Here is a 14739-nt window from a genome sequence, read left to right as displayed (position 1 = left end):
GCATTTTTAACCTGGGATCTGTGAGCTTTTTAAAGAAATTATTTTATATAAAATATTCCATTAAAACACAAAAGTATACATATGTAATATTTTGATAACGTTCAATATTATTTGTTTCCTTTGTTTTTTTATACACACACACATACATTTTTATATATATACATATATATGTGCATGTGTATATATACATATATATATATATTTTTTTTGCATTTAAAAACTTTCTGGGAAGGCTTCCTTAGGCTTCCCCAGACTGCCAAAGGGGTCCGTGACACACAAGACTAAGAACCCCTGCCTTACAATGTAGAATGTATCTGTCTCATGATTTGTCACTTGATGGAGATGTCCCTGTGTCATGGTTTATGTTGCCATATTATTGTCAAATTAATCAGTCAATAAACATTTATTAAATGCTTGCTATGGACAGGCACTGTCTAAAATCAACCAATATCTATTAGGATTTATTAAGTCCCTGCTAGATGCAGGCGTACTATGTTAGGTACTAAAGGATATGGTGCGGCCCTCTATGTCATTTGTTTTTCTATATGTCCCTCCTATTTCCACATCTCCCTCGGGATCTCAGGCAGAGCATACTTTCCCCCTCTTTTCTTCTTTCCATCTCCTCCCACCTTGTGTTTCTCATCTCCCTCTGATATCCAGCACTGACTCTCCCCAGCTGTCTTTTGTAGGCTCATAAGGGTCTCTTAACTATATCAGGTAAAGTCTGTAAGGAAGGATCATGGGGTTACAGGATTGTAGATCTGCAAAGACCTCAGACCTAGTTTCACTTCCTTACTTTACAAGTGGCCCAACAGAACTCTGGAGACCAGCCTGTGATCATGCAGGTAGTAAATTGCAGAGGGGTCAGCTGAGCTCTGGGCCATTGACTCCAGGGCCAGTACTTCCCTGCTCCCCCCTCCCCCCCATCCCTGGATGCCTCCCACACTGTCAGATGAGTGGTGCATTGAAGAAGAAAGAGCTAATTAGGCGGGAGTGGTCAGAGGAGGATTCTGGAAGAGAGGGATTTGGGTGCCGGTTCTGACCTCCTAACTAGGATCATAGAATTTAGAGCTCAAAGGGACCTTTTAAAAAAGTGTTGAAATCTTTTGTTTTTCTATGAACTTCATTTCCAAATCTCTCTCTTCCTCCTCCCATCCCTAGAGAGTGATCCCTTGCAACACAGACTTAAAAGAAAGGGAAAGAAAGTTCAGTAACATTAACCAGCACGTCAGTGGATCCTGAGGATGTGCATAATGCTGGCTTTGTTTTCTTTTTCCACTTTTTATTTTTTATTAAATAAATTTGTTTAATATTACATGGATTTATAATATATTCCTTATTGTGCTCCCTCCCATTGGATAACAACCATTCCTCACCCCCCAAGAAAAAAACGAAATCTTCAAAGTCAACATACATAGCCCTGTCAAAGAATTCCCACGTTGGCTGTGCCTGCAAGTGTCCGTCTCCCTCTTGGTTTTAAGTTCATCCCCTCTTTGACAGGAGGTGAGCAGCGCGTTGTACCTTCCGTCCTCCAGCCTCGTGGGTTATCGCTTCATCGATCACACCTCTGAAGTCTTTCCAAGCTGTTTTTCTCTCTAATGCTGTTGTCACTGTATGAATTGTTCCCCTAGTTCTGCATTAGTCCAAATAGGTCCTTCCAGTGCCTTGTGAAATCATCCTCTTTGTCATTTCTTATGGCCCAATAATATTCCATTACATTCACATACTGTAATTTGTTTAGCCATTTCCCACTAGGAAGACAGCCCTTTTCTTCCAATTTTTGGCTACTTTGAGAAGAGATGCTGTACATGCTTTTGTACATATAGGTCCTTTTCCTCTTTCTTTGATGTTTTTAGGTTATAGGCCTAGTAATATGGGCCTAGGCCTAGACTTAAATATAGTTAGGTCAAAGGAAGTACACAGTTGGGGCATAGTTCCAGAATGGCTGAACAATTCACAGCTCCACCAACAATGTACTAGTGTTGCCTGGTTTTCTGTAGCCCTTCCTCCATTTATCATTTTACTTTTTTGTCGTCTTAGCCAGCCTGAAAAGTGGGAGGTGAAACCTCGGAGTAAGCCCCCTTACTTTATAATGTGCCACAACCAGTTTGAGCCAGCCTCAAACCTAGGTGCCCTGCCTAGAAATCCAGTCCTCTTTAATAAATAACAATAATAGTGATAACTGTGCAGGTAGGTGTCGTGGTGGATAGAGCACCAGGCCTGGAGCCAGGAAGACCTGAGTTCAAATCCAGCCTCAGACACTTACTAGCTGTGTGACCCTGGGCAAGTCACTTAACCCTGTTTGCCTCAGTTTCCTCATCTACAAAATGAGCTGGAGAAGGAAATGGCAAAACCACTCCAGTATCTCTGCCAAGAAGACCCCCAAATGGGGTTTTATTTGGCTAGGAGTTATATCAAGGTTAAGATTTGCAAAGCACTTTATAAATATTCTCTCATTTTATCCTCAACAACCCAGGGAGGGAGGTACTGTTACTGTCATCATCTCTATTTTACAGAGGAGGAAGCTGAGGCAGACAGGGTAAGCATCTTAAAAGTTCAGGGTCACACAGCAGGTAAATGTATGAGGCTAGATTTGAACTCAGGTCTTCCCGACTTCCCACTGTATCACCTACCTGCCTTTGCCTTGTATTCCTCACATCACCTAGAATAGAAGGAGAGACATAGAGAAGGTATTTAATGAGCAGTTATGTTGACTGAGTGATGCATGGAGCTTTTGGCCCGGGTTGGAGCCCTTCCTCATTCCCCCAGATAATAATGGCAGCACATAGCAGTACCTGCTCTGCTCAGAGACTTCAGATTCCCAACCTGGAGAAGATAAGAGGACAGTTCGGTAATTCACTCTTCTTCTGCTCTCCCTGAATGTTCATATTAGTATTGGAACTCACCCCACCCTCCCCCATCTTGGCCCCATCGGCACTGGGCCTCTTGGGGAGCAGCTTCATGCTGTCAGGTGGGCGGCTGGCCATAACCTCCTAACCTCAGCCCCTGATGGGTGGCTGATTGAGAATAGGAGTTGGGATTGGGCGGTGAGGGAGGGGCAGCCTGTGAGGGGGCAGTCTCCACATGGGCCATTGTTCAAGAAAGAAAGAGAGCCCAGTCTCTGCTGGTGACCAGGCCCAGGGTCTGCTCTTGATTCCCTTTGTGAATCAGGCTGGGGTTTCTTCAGAGGCCTGAGCTTTGACCCTGACTCGAAGAGGCTGTCACGTTGGCTTGAGTTGGTTTTTTCATTACCACCCCCCTCTATTCTTCACAATAGCACATCAGAGCCCCCAATTCAGCCCACTTAGGAGGGGTGGAGAATCCACCCATGATAATACGTATTCACACTTGCATAGTTCTTCATGCTTAGAGTTGTAAACGTCAGAGCTGGAAGAGAGCTTTCATCAGAGATTGTTAGAATATATAACACAGAATATATCAGAAATAAATAAATATATATGTATATACATACATACATGCATACATATTATATATCTATCTATCCATCCATCCATCTATCTATCTATCTATCTATCTATCTATCTATCTATCTATCTATATATACAGCTTCTATGTAGCAGAATATATCAGCACTTTGAGTGTAGAATATGTTAGTGTGTAGTCTGGTATATTTGGAAAGCATGTTAATTCATTTAAAAATGGTAAATTGATATGTTTTGTTTTTGTATCACCTTCATTCCAAATATATCACTCCCCAGAGAGCCATCCCTTGTAACAAAGACTAAAAAAAAAGGTGGGGGGAAGCAGCTTAGCAGAGCAACCAAGTCTGAGTGTATGCAGGGTTTCATGCCCGTAGTCTGCCACTTGAGTAAAGAAGGGAGAGGGTTGCATTGACCTGTTTCTTCTTGAGTCAGACTTCATCATTGTAATTACATAGTGTTCAATTTCCGTTGTTATTCTTTCTAGTTACATTGTTACAGTCATTCATTGTATAGATATCATTGCTTGGTTTTCCTTACTTTCCTTTGCATCAGTTCATACAAGTCGTCCCATGTTTTTCTGTAAAACATCTTAATTCTAATATAGACTTCTGGCATAGAATATTGAATGTTGGGTTTGGATTTTTAATATCACCCTCTTTATTTTACAAATGGAGAAACTAGTATCATGGTACAATGGAACAACCCTGGCTCTGAGGCTGAGAGGAATCTCATTTCTGAGATTATCCGTGTCACTCTGGACAAATCACCCTTTCTAGGATTTGTTTTTCTCCTTTATAGATTAAAGAGTTGGGCTTGGTGACTTCCGAGGTGTCTTACAAATCTAGATCTTTGATTCTCTAATCTCACAGTTAGTTAATGGTTGAGCCAAGGATTAGAACCCACATGCCATGATTTTCAGTTTTGGCTCCTCCTCAAGGAAGGGAAAAGGTTCAGGTTGTGTATGTTGGAGGCCTGGGTGAAGTGCAAATTTAGCCACATTTCAGCTAGTATGAGATACCGCCCCCCCTGGCCACCCCAAACCTCTGTCCCTCACTTCTCTGACCCTGGTGATCTTAGAGTAAGATCATAGAAGATGGTCTGTAATATCAGACCTCTCATTCTGCGGAGTAGGAAACTGAGGCTCAGAGAGGTTTAATGACTTGCCCTGAGTCATCCAGGGGAAGCAAAGCAGATTCAGGATTTGAACCCAGACCTTTTGGCTCCAAATCAATTTGCCCTCTGCTACAACTTAGCGCTAAAGCACGAGGTGGAAATGAGCATGAGGACTATGGGTAGTGGTGGGGAGGGCCTGAGGAGGAACCTGGGGTGGTCCAGAGGCTGGGGCTATCTGAGGAGTATTCACCCCTACCTGCCTTCTCCCCCTTTTCTCTGCAGCTGCCTGTCCTGTGTGAATGGATCCTTCCCTTGTCACTGGTGCAAATACCGGCACATCTGCACCCACAATGCTGCCGACTGCTCCTTCCAAGAAGGCCGGGTCAACGTGTCTGAGGTAAGGGCCGTCTGGGAGGCAACTCCTCCCCCTCCCCCTCTTCCTCATCATTCTGTCATAGGGTCAGAGATTTAGAGCCTGGAGGGATATTAAAGATCCGTCCTCCTCATTAAATGGAGCAGGAAACTCAGGAGAAGGGGAAGTGACTTGGCCAAGGTCATATAAAAAGTGCCCGAGCTGTGATTTGAACCCAGGCCTTCTGACTCCAGTTCCAGCACTCTGTCCTCTGATGCTTCTCTGTGAGCTACACTCAGGAATACAATTCTAACTGGAGGAGTTGAAAGGAGAAGAATGCCAGTGGGCAGGGGAACCTGGGATGTCTCCTGGGAGGAGGTGGGATTCCAGCCAAATCTTGGAGAATCAGTAGGACTTGGGCAGGGCAAGGGGCCGACTTTCCGAAGGAAGGGGGCACTTACTGTGTATGGGGCTGGGGGTGCCAGCAATGGGAAGAGGTTGTCCCTGGGATAATAATGGTAGAAAGTGTCTATTTGAGTGGAGTGAGAAATGATGTTAGAAAGGCAGCTGTGGCTTTTGAATTGAGGAGTTTAGGCTCTTTCTTGGGTCTCCAGCCTTGCCCCTCCCCTATATCTGCACTGTCCTCCTTCACTTACTCATTTCATTTACTTATAATTGGGGGGGGCAGCTATTTAAAAAAAATTTTATTTTCGTTTCTGAATTCTCATTTACTTTATTAAGCACTCCTTCTATGCCCGGACTTGTGCTAGTTTCTATAAAGAGAAAGATAAGACATGGAAGTTGCCCTCTGGTAACTTACAGTCCAGTGATGACTGTGTCTACCTTTTCCGGTATCTTGGACAGATTCTGGAGCCTTTTCTGACTGAAATTTCCTCAGTTGTCTGTTGAAAGGTTGGAAACATTCCACAAGCCCCTGGCTATGATGTTCTAGGTTTAAAGCTCCTGATCATCTCTGGCATTCTGTGTTCTAAGGTCTCTTCTGGGCTGAACGTTCTATCTACTCACATTTCTATGCTCTGAGATCCCTTTCAGGTCTAGCATTTTGCATTTTAACCTTCCATGGTCTGAGATTTTTTCCAGCACAAACATTCTATGGCCCTGTGGAGAACAATAGGCTTTCATTGTCTCCTGCCTTCCCGACTCACTGCCAGCGGAGGCTCCTGGTTTCCCTCCCACGTGATTAAACATTGTTGGCCCTCACCCTTCCCCTGGCTGCATCTGAAACTCTGACCAGGGACTCCTACCCTTTACCCCTTCTCCTCCCTCCCCTCTCTGCCTCTCTCCCCCTTCTCTCTCACTGTGTCTCTCTCCTTCCTTTACCCTCACCATTTTTCTGTCTCTCTCTCTGTCTCTCTCTCTCTCGCTCTCGCTCTCTCTCTCTCTCTCTCTCTCTCATCTAGTTTCTATTTGAAAGTGTCTCAGGAGGGAGCATTGACTCCAGTCTTGAGCAGGGCCCCCTTCCCCCACTTCCAACTGGCTTTCATTGTAAGGAGGATTTTTCCTTACATTTCCCTCTTTGCTTCTCCCAAGTTACCTCGTCAGGTTCTTGGAGCAGTTCTGTATTTCTCTTCCGTTGTTCCAAGCGCTTTCCTCTGGGGCCGAGCAGAACGAGCCAAATCCTACATCCCTCAGATTCTTGGTGACCGCCTTCTAGTCCCCCTGGAGTCTTCTCTTTCCTAGGTTAAACACCCCTTCAGCTGGTCCCCAGGTAGAGTGGTTAGGGATAGGAGCCATACTGTAAATGCACAGTCTCCTCACCAGCTTTGTTAGAGCAGATGCTGGCTGCTATACCCCAATACTTCCTAAATTTGCCTCCTGAGCAGGTCTGGGATTGAAACCAGAGCCTTGTCCGAACCTGTTGATATCCTGTTCAACACTGACCACATTCTCCCACAATGGCCTTGGAGTAGGGGCCCAAGAAGCTAGCTGCCCTCAAGGGGCAGTGGCGAGAACTCCCCTGGAGGGTTCATGATCAATAGCCAGAACCAGGAGGGGCTCGTCCCTTTGTAGTGAGATTAGAGCTTCCCCGTCCTCCTTTGGTTTGACATGCCAATGGGCCCAGGGTGAGTTAGCTCCTGCCCTTGCTGTAGAGGCCCCAGGAGGCTGCCTCATCTCCTGCTTTTGCAAATCAGCCCCAAGTCCTTGGCAGCTCTTTGGAATGGTGGAAAAAACCTCCCTGCTTTAAGTCTTCCAAATTTGCAGGAGTGTCTCACTCATCAAAGACCAGCTTCTCGGGTCAGAGGCATCACATTTTAGATTTGAAATGGACCTCAGCAATCAGGTAGCCTCTTACCATCATTTTGCAGAGCAGGGAACTGCGACCTAGAGATGATAGTGACTTGGCCAGGGTCACACAGCGAGCCAGGGCTAGAACCCAGCTCTCCCACATTGCAGTGTGGTACCGTGTGGCTGACAGCGAATGCTTGCCGGATCCCTCCCAACGTAGCCTGATGTGAAGGGCCAGGGGTAACTGGAAGTAGGGAAAAGGCCAAGGTCAGTTCTTCCTCCTTAAGCCTGTCCTTGATTCTTACCCAGCCCTCCAATTCCTTTCTTTGGGGGCATGGGCAATGGGAGCGCAGGCTTGTTTCCATGGCTTCCTACGGGGCAAGGAAAACTCAGTTTGATTAACTGGCAGAGCAGCTTGTCTGTTCTTCAAGTAATTTGAAGTGCAGCTTTGTAATTGATAGTAATTAGGTAGTAATTATTTTGGTGCCTGGGTGAGGTATCGACTTTATTTATGTCTTGGTGGCTTTTCCTAGAATCATAGAATGTTAAGGCCAAAAGGAACTTTACTGTGCGGGATGTTAGCAGATGGAGATGCGCAGTGTCAGAGCCGGAAGATTGTCTGGGGGTCCCTGTGTCCAGCCAACTCCTTTTAGAGGAGTAGAAAGTGAGGCCCTGGAAGAGGACGTCGCTTGCTTCAAATCACAGCAACCTTAGAGTGCTATGTGAAGGCCAGCTATTACTACTGTACTACCGACTAGTACTCCTCCTTCTCTTCTTGTTGCTACCACCACCACCGTCACCACCACCACCACCACCACCGTCACCACCACCACCACCACCACTACCACTGTTACCACCATTACCACTACCACTACTACTACCACTACTACCACCACCAGTACTACCACCACCACTACTACTAGTACTGCTTCTCCCACCGCCGCCACCACTACCACTTCTACTACTACTACCACTGTTACCACTACTACTACTACCACTACCACTATTACTACTACCATTACTACCACCACCATTACTACTACTACTGGTAGAGCTTGGATTAGAACCCAAGTTTCCTTTCTAGGAACTGCAGCCTCTAGCAGTGAATTTGTTCTTATGGTCAGAAAGCCTGTCTTCAGCCGTATCATCTGTTCCATTCACTCATTTCTTCACCAAACATTATCGAGTGCCTTCCGCATCCCTCCATTTTTCCATGCTGCTATCTGTATGGAGAAGGAAGACTTGCTGAAAGTTGGTTAGTAGATCTAAAGGAAGGCTACCAGCCCTTTGGGTGGATCCTCCGTGGAGTATTTCTGGGAGGACACTCATGGACAGTAAGGGCACGGGGAGGTTTGGATCTGCGTCTGGTCACAGATCCGTAGCAGTCCTCTGCCCCTGCCCTCAGCTTGGAGGCTGTCTGGGTCACAAGCCACGCACACAGGAAGTAACAGAATGATGACGGTGTGGTCAGTAGAGTGGGTGAGTACTCCTGGAGAGTGGAGCCTCTGTCACTTTGTTTTCGTGTTCCCATTTCCTAGCCTATTGCTTGTCACCATTATTCTGGGTTGATTGGTTGGCCAGTGTCTCCATTGTGGTTTACTGGAAAGAGCATCTGATCTTGGAGATGCATCCAGAGCCTTGGGTTCTAGTCTTAGCCTTGCCACTGGTTCTGTCTGGGACCTTGGGTATGTCCCCTCCTCCTCCGAGCATCAGTTTCTTCATCTGTGACATGAGGAGCCTGGATTGCCCAAGCCTTTATGGTGCCTTTCAGTTTTAACCTTGTAGGAAGCCATGATTCTTCATACGTTTTAGTGTTGCATAGACTTGGCCTTTTAGTCCCGAGGGGGGAATTTAGAAGTAAGGCAGAGACCGACCAGCTCTTGAGGGTAGGGGCTGGGGAGGGCAGTAGTGGTGGTGTTAGTCAGGGAGGACTCCCTGGAGGAAGGGGCTGGGATTTGATGTTGGAGAGAAAGAAGGAATGGAAAAGGTACTCCCAAGTTAAGACTGGATGAGTTTTGGGTGGTCTCCAAGGCCTGATCCCTGGGAGAAGGGAATCGTGTTGTTGGAATCAGCTTGATTCTCATCTGGGCCTTTGAGTAGCCAATAGCTGGAGTCCTGGAAGTTCAGCTGCTGACTCCTGGGCCTCAAGCTGATTTTTGTTAATAATAATAGTAGTGATAATGATAATAATAATACTGATAAACATTCCTAAAGCACTCCAAAGTTCCAAAACACTTTATAAGTAATATCTCATTTTATCCTCAGAACAAATAGCCTTATTATCCCCTTTTCTAGAAGGAGAAACTAAGGCAGACAAAGGTTTAGTGATTTTCCCTGTCTCATAGAGCTAGTAAGTGTCTGAGACTTAATTGGAACTCAGGTCTTCCTGCCTGGAAGGAAGACCTGCCTATATTGTTTGGAAACAATATAGAAAGCAACCCAGGATATTAACATTGGAAGGTATCCAAGAGGTTCTCTCATCTGGGGTGGGGAACCAGTGGCCTTGAGACCACTTTCAGCCCTCTAGGTCCTCAAGTGCAGCCCTTTGATTGAATCCAAGCTTTACAGAGCAGATCCTCTCTATAAAAGAATTTGTTCTGTGAAGTTGGGATTCAGTCAAAGGGCCACATGTGGTCTCGAGGCTGCAGGTTCCCCACCCCTGCTTTAGTCCAACTCACCTTCCTCCCCCCCCCCCCCCCCCGGCTTTTTAAAGTAGATGAGGAAGCTACGGTGTGTGCTAGACCACATGATCTCTTTTAATGGACCAATCTAATAGAATTGTAGGATTACTGGAAGGGGCCTTCGAGGTTTTCAGGCCTACAGGGCTAGGATTCTATGACCCTCTTTTACTGATAAAGTCGGTGGATCCCTCCTGTGCTATGTGACTTTACTCACACAGTTTAACGGAGGAGCTGGGACTGAGCTCAGGTATCCGACGTTCTAGACAAAGCTTCAGAAGCATTCATACACATGGAACAAGTCCTCAAGGAAAAGGCAGTGACACTGACACAAGCCTGAACCCAAGAGTCCTCCTTCGGTCCCACCAGATGCTCAGAGACCTGAGTTCTGTTCCCTCTCCCCGCACCCTGTACTCACGTCTTGGCTAGGTTACTTGGGCAGGCCATGGAACATCTCTGGGTATCAGTGATTGCTTTTGCCAAAAGGAGACAGTTAATGCTTTTCGACTTTTCTGGGGTGGTGAGAGTTGGACTGTATGATAGCTTGAGGACCGTTCTCACTTTCAGATCTCTTGATTTTATATGGACACCAAGGCATCAACTTGTTCACATTCCTGCCAGTTAAGGGTTAATGGGAATCTGCTGCAGCAGTGCAGGGCTGGTGGAATTTTGCCAGCCATAGGAACTTTGCCAGGCCAGCCATGAAGGTTCCAATGGAGACATGGATTGGGAGCCCACTCTCTTGGGGGAGGGGGGTTGCCTTTCCGGGGCGGTTGGAGGGATGCCCGGGCCAGCGTGTCGGAGCAGGACGTCTCAGTGGCCGGCGCTCCCCGGCCACCTTGCCAGAGCCAGGTGCTTCCTGTTTTGAAGTGGGGGTGTGGGGCGGGTTGGGGAGTCAGGGCCAAGAGGGATGTGTGTGGAATGCAGGCTGGAGGAAATGGAGGTCCCTGGGGACTTGAGGCCGGAGAAAGATCTGGAGATTGGGGCGTCTGGGAGGTGAGATTGAGGTTGTGTGGGTGTGTGCCCCCTGGGAGGGGGGAAGTGATGAGCAGAGGTGTACAATGGCAGTCTGTTCTCTGTCCTATTCAGTGACTGTGCAGGCAGCATAGGGCAAGGCCTTCCTCGGAGCAAGGGGACAGGTTACTGTGTTGCCCTAGTGGAGGGAGGAGGGAAGGATCCAGGTCAAGGAAGCCTCCCTGCTGAGCATCTCCTGTATAATCAGCCCCATGGCAATATAGAGCTGGAAAGGGGCCTTAGAACTTCAGTGTCAGAGCCAGAAGGGATGTTAACATGGAACATCAGAGCCGGAGGGTGCTTGGAATTCATCTCCTCTCCTCACATCTAGCCTCTTTCTCTTATAGAGGAGAAAGCTGGTGCTCAGACAGGTAAAGTCACTCATTCAGCGGAGATCAGTCAGGCAGTAAGCGTTTATTAAGTGCCAACTGTATGCAAAGTCACACAGCCTGTTTATAGTTCGTAGGACTCTGGATTCCTTGCTCCTTTGACCCTTAGAAACTCACAGTTTCGTTGGGGAGTTAAGACCCCAGAGGACAATCCAAGACAGAAACTAACCATGTGCTCCTGTATGCATTTCTGACGATGCCTCCTGTTCGGAGGTAGGAAAGCTCAGTGAGGTCTGTACTTGTCAGGGAAGACTTCATGGAAAGGAAGAGACTAAGCATTTATCTGGCACCTACTGTGTATCAGGCACTGTGCCGAGGGCATCATGATATTAAATCATTTGATACTCACAACAGCCGGGGGCGGGGGGGGGTAGGTGCTATTATTATCCCCATTTTACAGTTAGGGAAACTGAGGCAGACAGCAGTTAAGTGACTTGCTCAGGGTCACCCAGCTAGTTAAGTGTCTGAGATCAGATCTGAACTCAGATCTTCTGACTCCAGGCCCGGAGTTCCCGTCCATTTAGCCACCTAGCTGCCTGGGGTTGGAGTATATGAGTCTTTTTTTTCCCCTTAAGTTTCTGATGATTTTTATTATTTTTTATCCAATTGTTATGATTTTTTAAAATTTTGACACCAGCAATTTGGTTTTCCTCTTCCTTTTTTTAAACATTTTTTTTAAAATTTTGAGTTCCACATTCTTTCCCTCACCCACCCGTTGAGTAGGCAAGCCGTAGGAATGTGTGAGCCTCAAAGGGAAGGTAGAAAGGAAGTCTGAGAGAGGCAGCCTCATGCAATGGTAAGAGCACAGGATTTGAGGTTCAAGTGCTGGCTCTGATACTTACTGTTTGTGGTCCTAGATAAGTCCCCTGACTTCCCGAAGGTGACTCAGTTTCCTCATCTGTAAACTGGGTGTGATGACTCCACTTAGTTCAAATCGATCAGTGAGAGGCATTTATTATTTATTTTACACCAGGCACGTGGATGACCACTGGGAATACAAAGACCTAAGGGAATCATACTATTTGTACTCCTTGTGAACTTTAAAGCCCTCTAGAAGCAAGACCCTAATTCCAAAGGAACGCTGTGAGCAAAGACCTGGAGGTGGGAATGAACAAGGCCTGTCTAGTGCTTTCTTGGGGCTCCATCATGGGATGATGGAGTGCGACAAGATTAGTCACAAAGGGGCCATTTTGGACTTGAGAAGCAATGTCTGTAGCTCCCTTTACGGAAGTGCCTGAGGGTCCTCTTGTTAGGGGGACAAGGTTTTGTGGGGTGCCTGCTGCACATTGTCCCTTCTGCTACAGTTCTCTCCTTTGGGAGGTCCAAGTGGCAGAGGAGGGGCTCCTCAGCTCTTTGGGGGAGTTTCTGGGGTTCCCCTTCCTGCCTTGGGGCAAGGACAGGAACATGCAGAAAGTGCCCCGATGAGAGCCTCCTCTTCCTGGCTTTCACTCCCATCTCCACCTCCACCAGGCTACGTGGGAGTGGAATAAAGATAGATTCTTTCCCTGGTAGAGGTGTCAGCATCAACATTGAACCTAAGTAACAGCTGGAGGCACATCTGTCTGGAACACCCCCAGAAACATAGCACCTATGCCCAGAGTAGGTTTTCTCTAACTGTTCATTGAATCATCAAACAAATCAATCATTTGTTCAGCCCCTCCTGTTAAACAAGTCTTCCCGGATCATTGACCTTGTACCTGGTGCTATTGGGAACTAGAGGGCAGGGAGGGTCTCTGCTCTCGGGGAGATGACAGACTCAGACACCTGAAATCTGTGTTTGAAGAGAGGAGGATGAGGCCTTAAAAACGCGCCTTTCTTATTTAGACACTGTGATTTCACTGGTTCTGAGCCCCCTGATGGAGGCCAGGAGGGGCAGGGCCTGCTAAGGTGAGCAGCTGACAGAGAGACTCTATTAGAGACAGTCTTAGGTGTTAGAAAGCTAATAACAATAACAGAGAGCGCATATATAGCGCTTTACAGATGTCATCTCACTTGATCCCACAGCATCCCCCAGAGGTCAGGGCTTTATTATCCTCATTTTTAGATAAGGAATTGAGGCTGAGTAAGGAATTAAGTGGCTTGCCCTGGTTCGTGCAGCTTGTAAATGTTTGAAATGAGATTTGAACTCAGGTCCTCTTGGCTCCACCACCTTGCCTCTGGATCTCAGAAAGTGCAAAGTGTTTATGGAACTCCTCTCAGCCTGTGGCAGAGGGTTTAAGGCTGTCTGTGTAGTTCTTGATTGGAGCCTAATGTCTGAGGCAGACCTTCCTCATGAGGGATACCCCGAGCCCCTGCATGAGACCAGATGTTGGGGAGAACATGAAGTACATCTTGGCAATAAATAAACGACAGAGATGGGGTGGAAAGAGGGCTGACAGCCATCCTACTTCTTGGCATGCCAGGGCTAGGAAACAGTGGCCATTGTTTGGCCAATCTGGGAGAACTTCCTAGTGGAAACGGTCATCCAGGAGGAGCTGACGATAGGAAGCGGGATGTCTTGTTCCGTGAGTGCTCTAGGCACAGGGCTCTCTGCCTGTCAGGTCAGTCACTGGCAGAAGAATCGGACCCAGAAGAAAGGAGTGTTGAGCAGATGCCCTGTGGGAGGCAGCTGGCAACTGGGGTGCTAGAGACAGTAGAGGAGGGTTTATCAGCAAAAACCTGATCCTTAGTGGGAGGGAAAACCAGGGGAGCGCCTTGAGAACTGGCAAGGCACACTCTTTACTGGTGGGCTGATGAGACACCAAGGTGAGAGATGCTGGACAACACTGGGGAAAGAAATCAGATGAGGAGTCCTTCATCATCAGAGACTCGTCCTAGCAGGGGGAGACAATTGGAGGTGGAGGGGACTCCAGAATGGGAGATACCCGAGACTGGAGAAGGTCAGGCCTGGAAGGAGTGGCTATAGCCCTGGCCCTGAGCTGGAGGCGGATGGAGCAGCCTGTCTCATGCTTCTGGCCTTGGTGACATTTCCCAGAATTAGCTTTTCCATTGTGGGCAGGAAAGTAAACTTGTCTCAAGTCTCTCCATGCAGTCGGGGGACCCCACGAGATCTGGGTCTGAGACGCCTTCCCCAGGGAGCCTCAGGATTGGGGTTCCTGGACTGCCTGCTTTCAAAACAGGTTATTAATTCTCTCTATTTAAAGTAAGTGGCTCTTGGGGGCCTCGGGTATTCCCCTGCTACCTCGGGCACTGCAAGCAGGCAGAGGGGATTGCATCAGGCTCTCGTTGCCGAAGGGGCTGACCCCAGAGACCTGGAGCTGTTTTTCTGCCTGACTCTGGGCTGTTTCTGTGCTCTCTTCACTTCTCTGACCTTATCTTTGAAGCAGCTTCCCTTTCCTCCCCTCCCATGCCCAGGGACCCCCAAAGTCTGGGGCCACACTCTCCCAGTCCAAACTGGACCTTGATTCCTCTCTCACCCTGAAACTTCAGCTGGTCCTCTCTCTGCTCACTGCAACCAATCCCTAAGTTGACCCTCCTCATTACTGGCCAGTTGTCCCCATCAG

The 14739-nt window shown here is 47.5% G+C and overlaps 1 protein-coding gene across 1 annotated transcript in view; it reads left to right on the top strand.

Moving 5' to 3' along the window:
• Positions 1-14739, top strand: part of PLXNA1 (plexin A1) — a 161732-nt gene that overhangs the window by 37586 nt on the left and 109407 nt on the right. The window contains exon 8 of the mRNA XM_036739649.1: positions 4839-4953. Coding sequence (XP_036595544.1) covers positions 4839-4953 — 115 coding nt within the window. The remainder of the gene's footprint in view (positions 1-4838; positions 4954-14739) is intronic.

This window comes from Trichosurus vulpecula, chromosome 9 (assembly GCF_011100635.1).
Source record: "Trichosurus vulpecula isolate mTriVul1 chromosome 9, mTriVul1.pri, whole genome shotgun sequence".
Classification (NCBI taxonomy): Eukaryota; Metazoa; Chordata; class Mammalia; order Diprotodontia; family Phalangeridae; genus Trichosurus; species Trichosurus vulpecula.
This window is presented reverse-complemented; position numbering and strand designations above follow the sequence as displayed.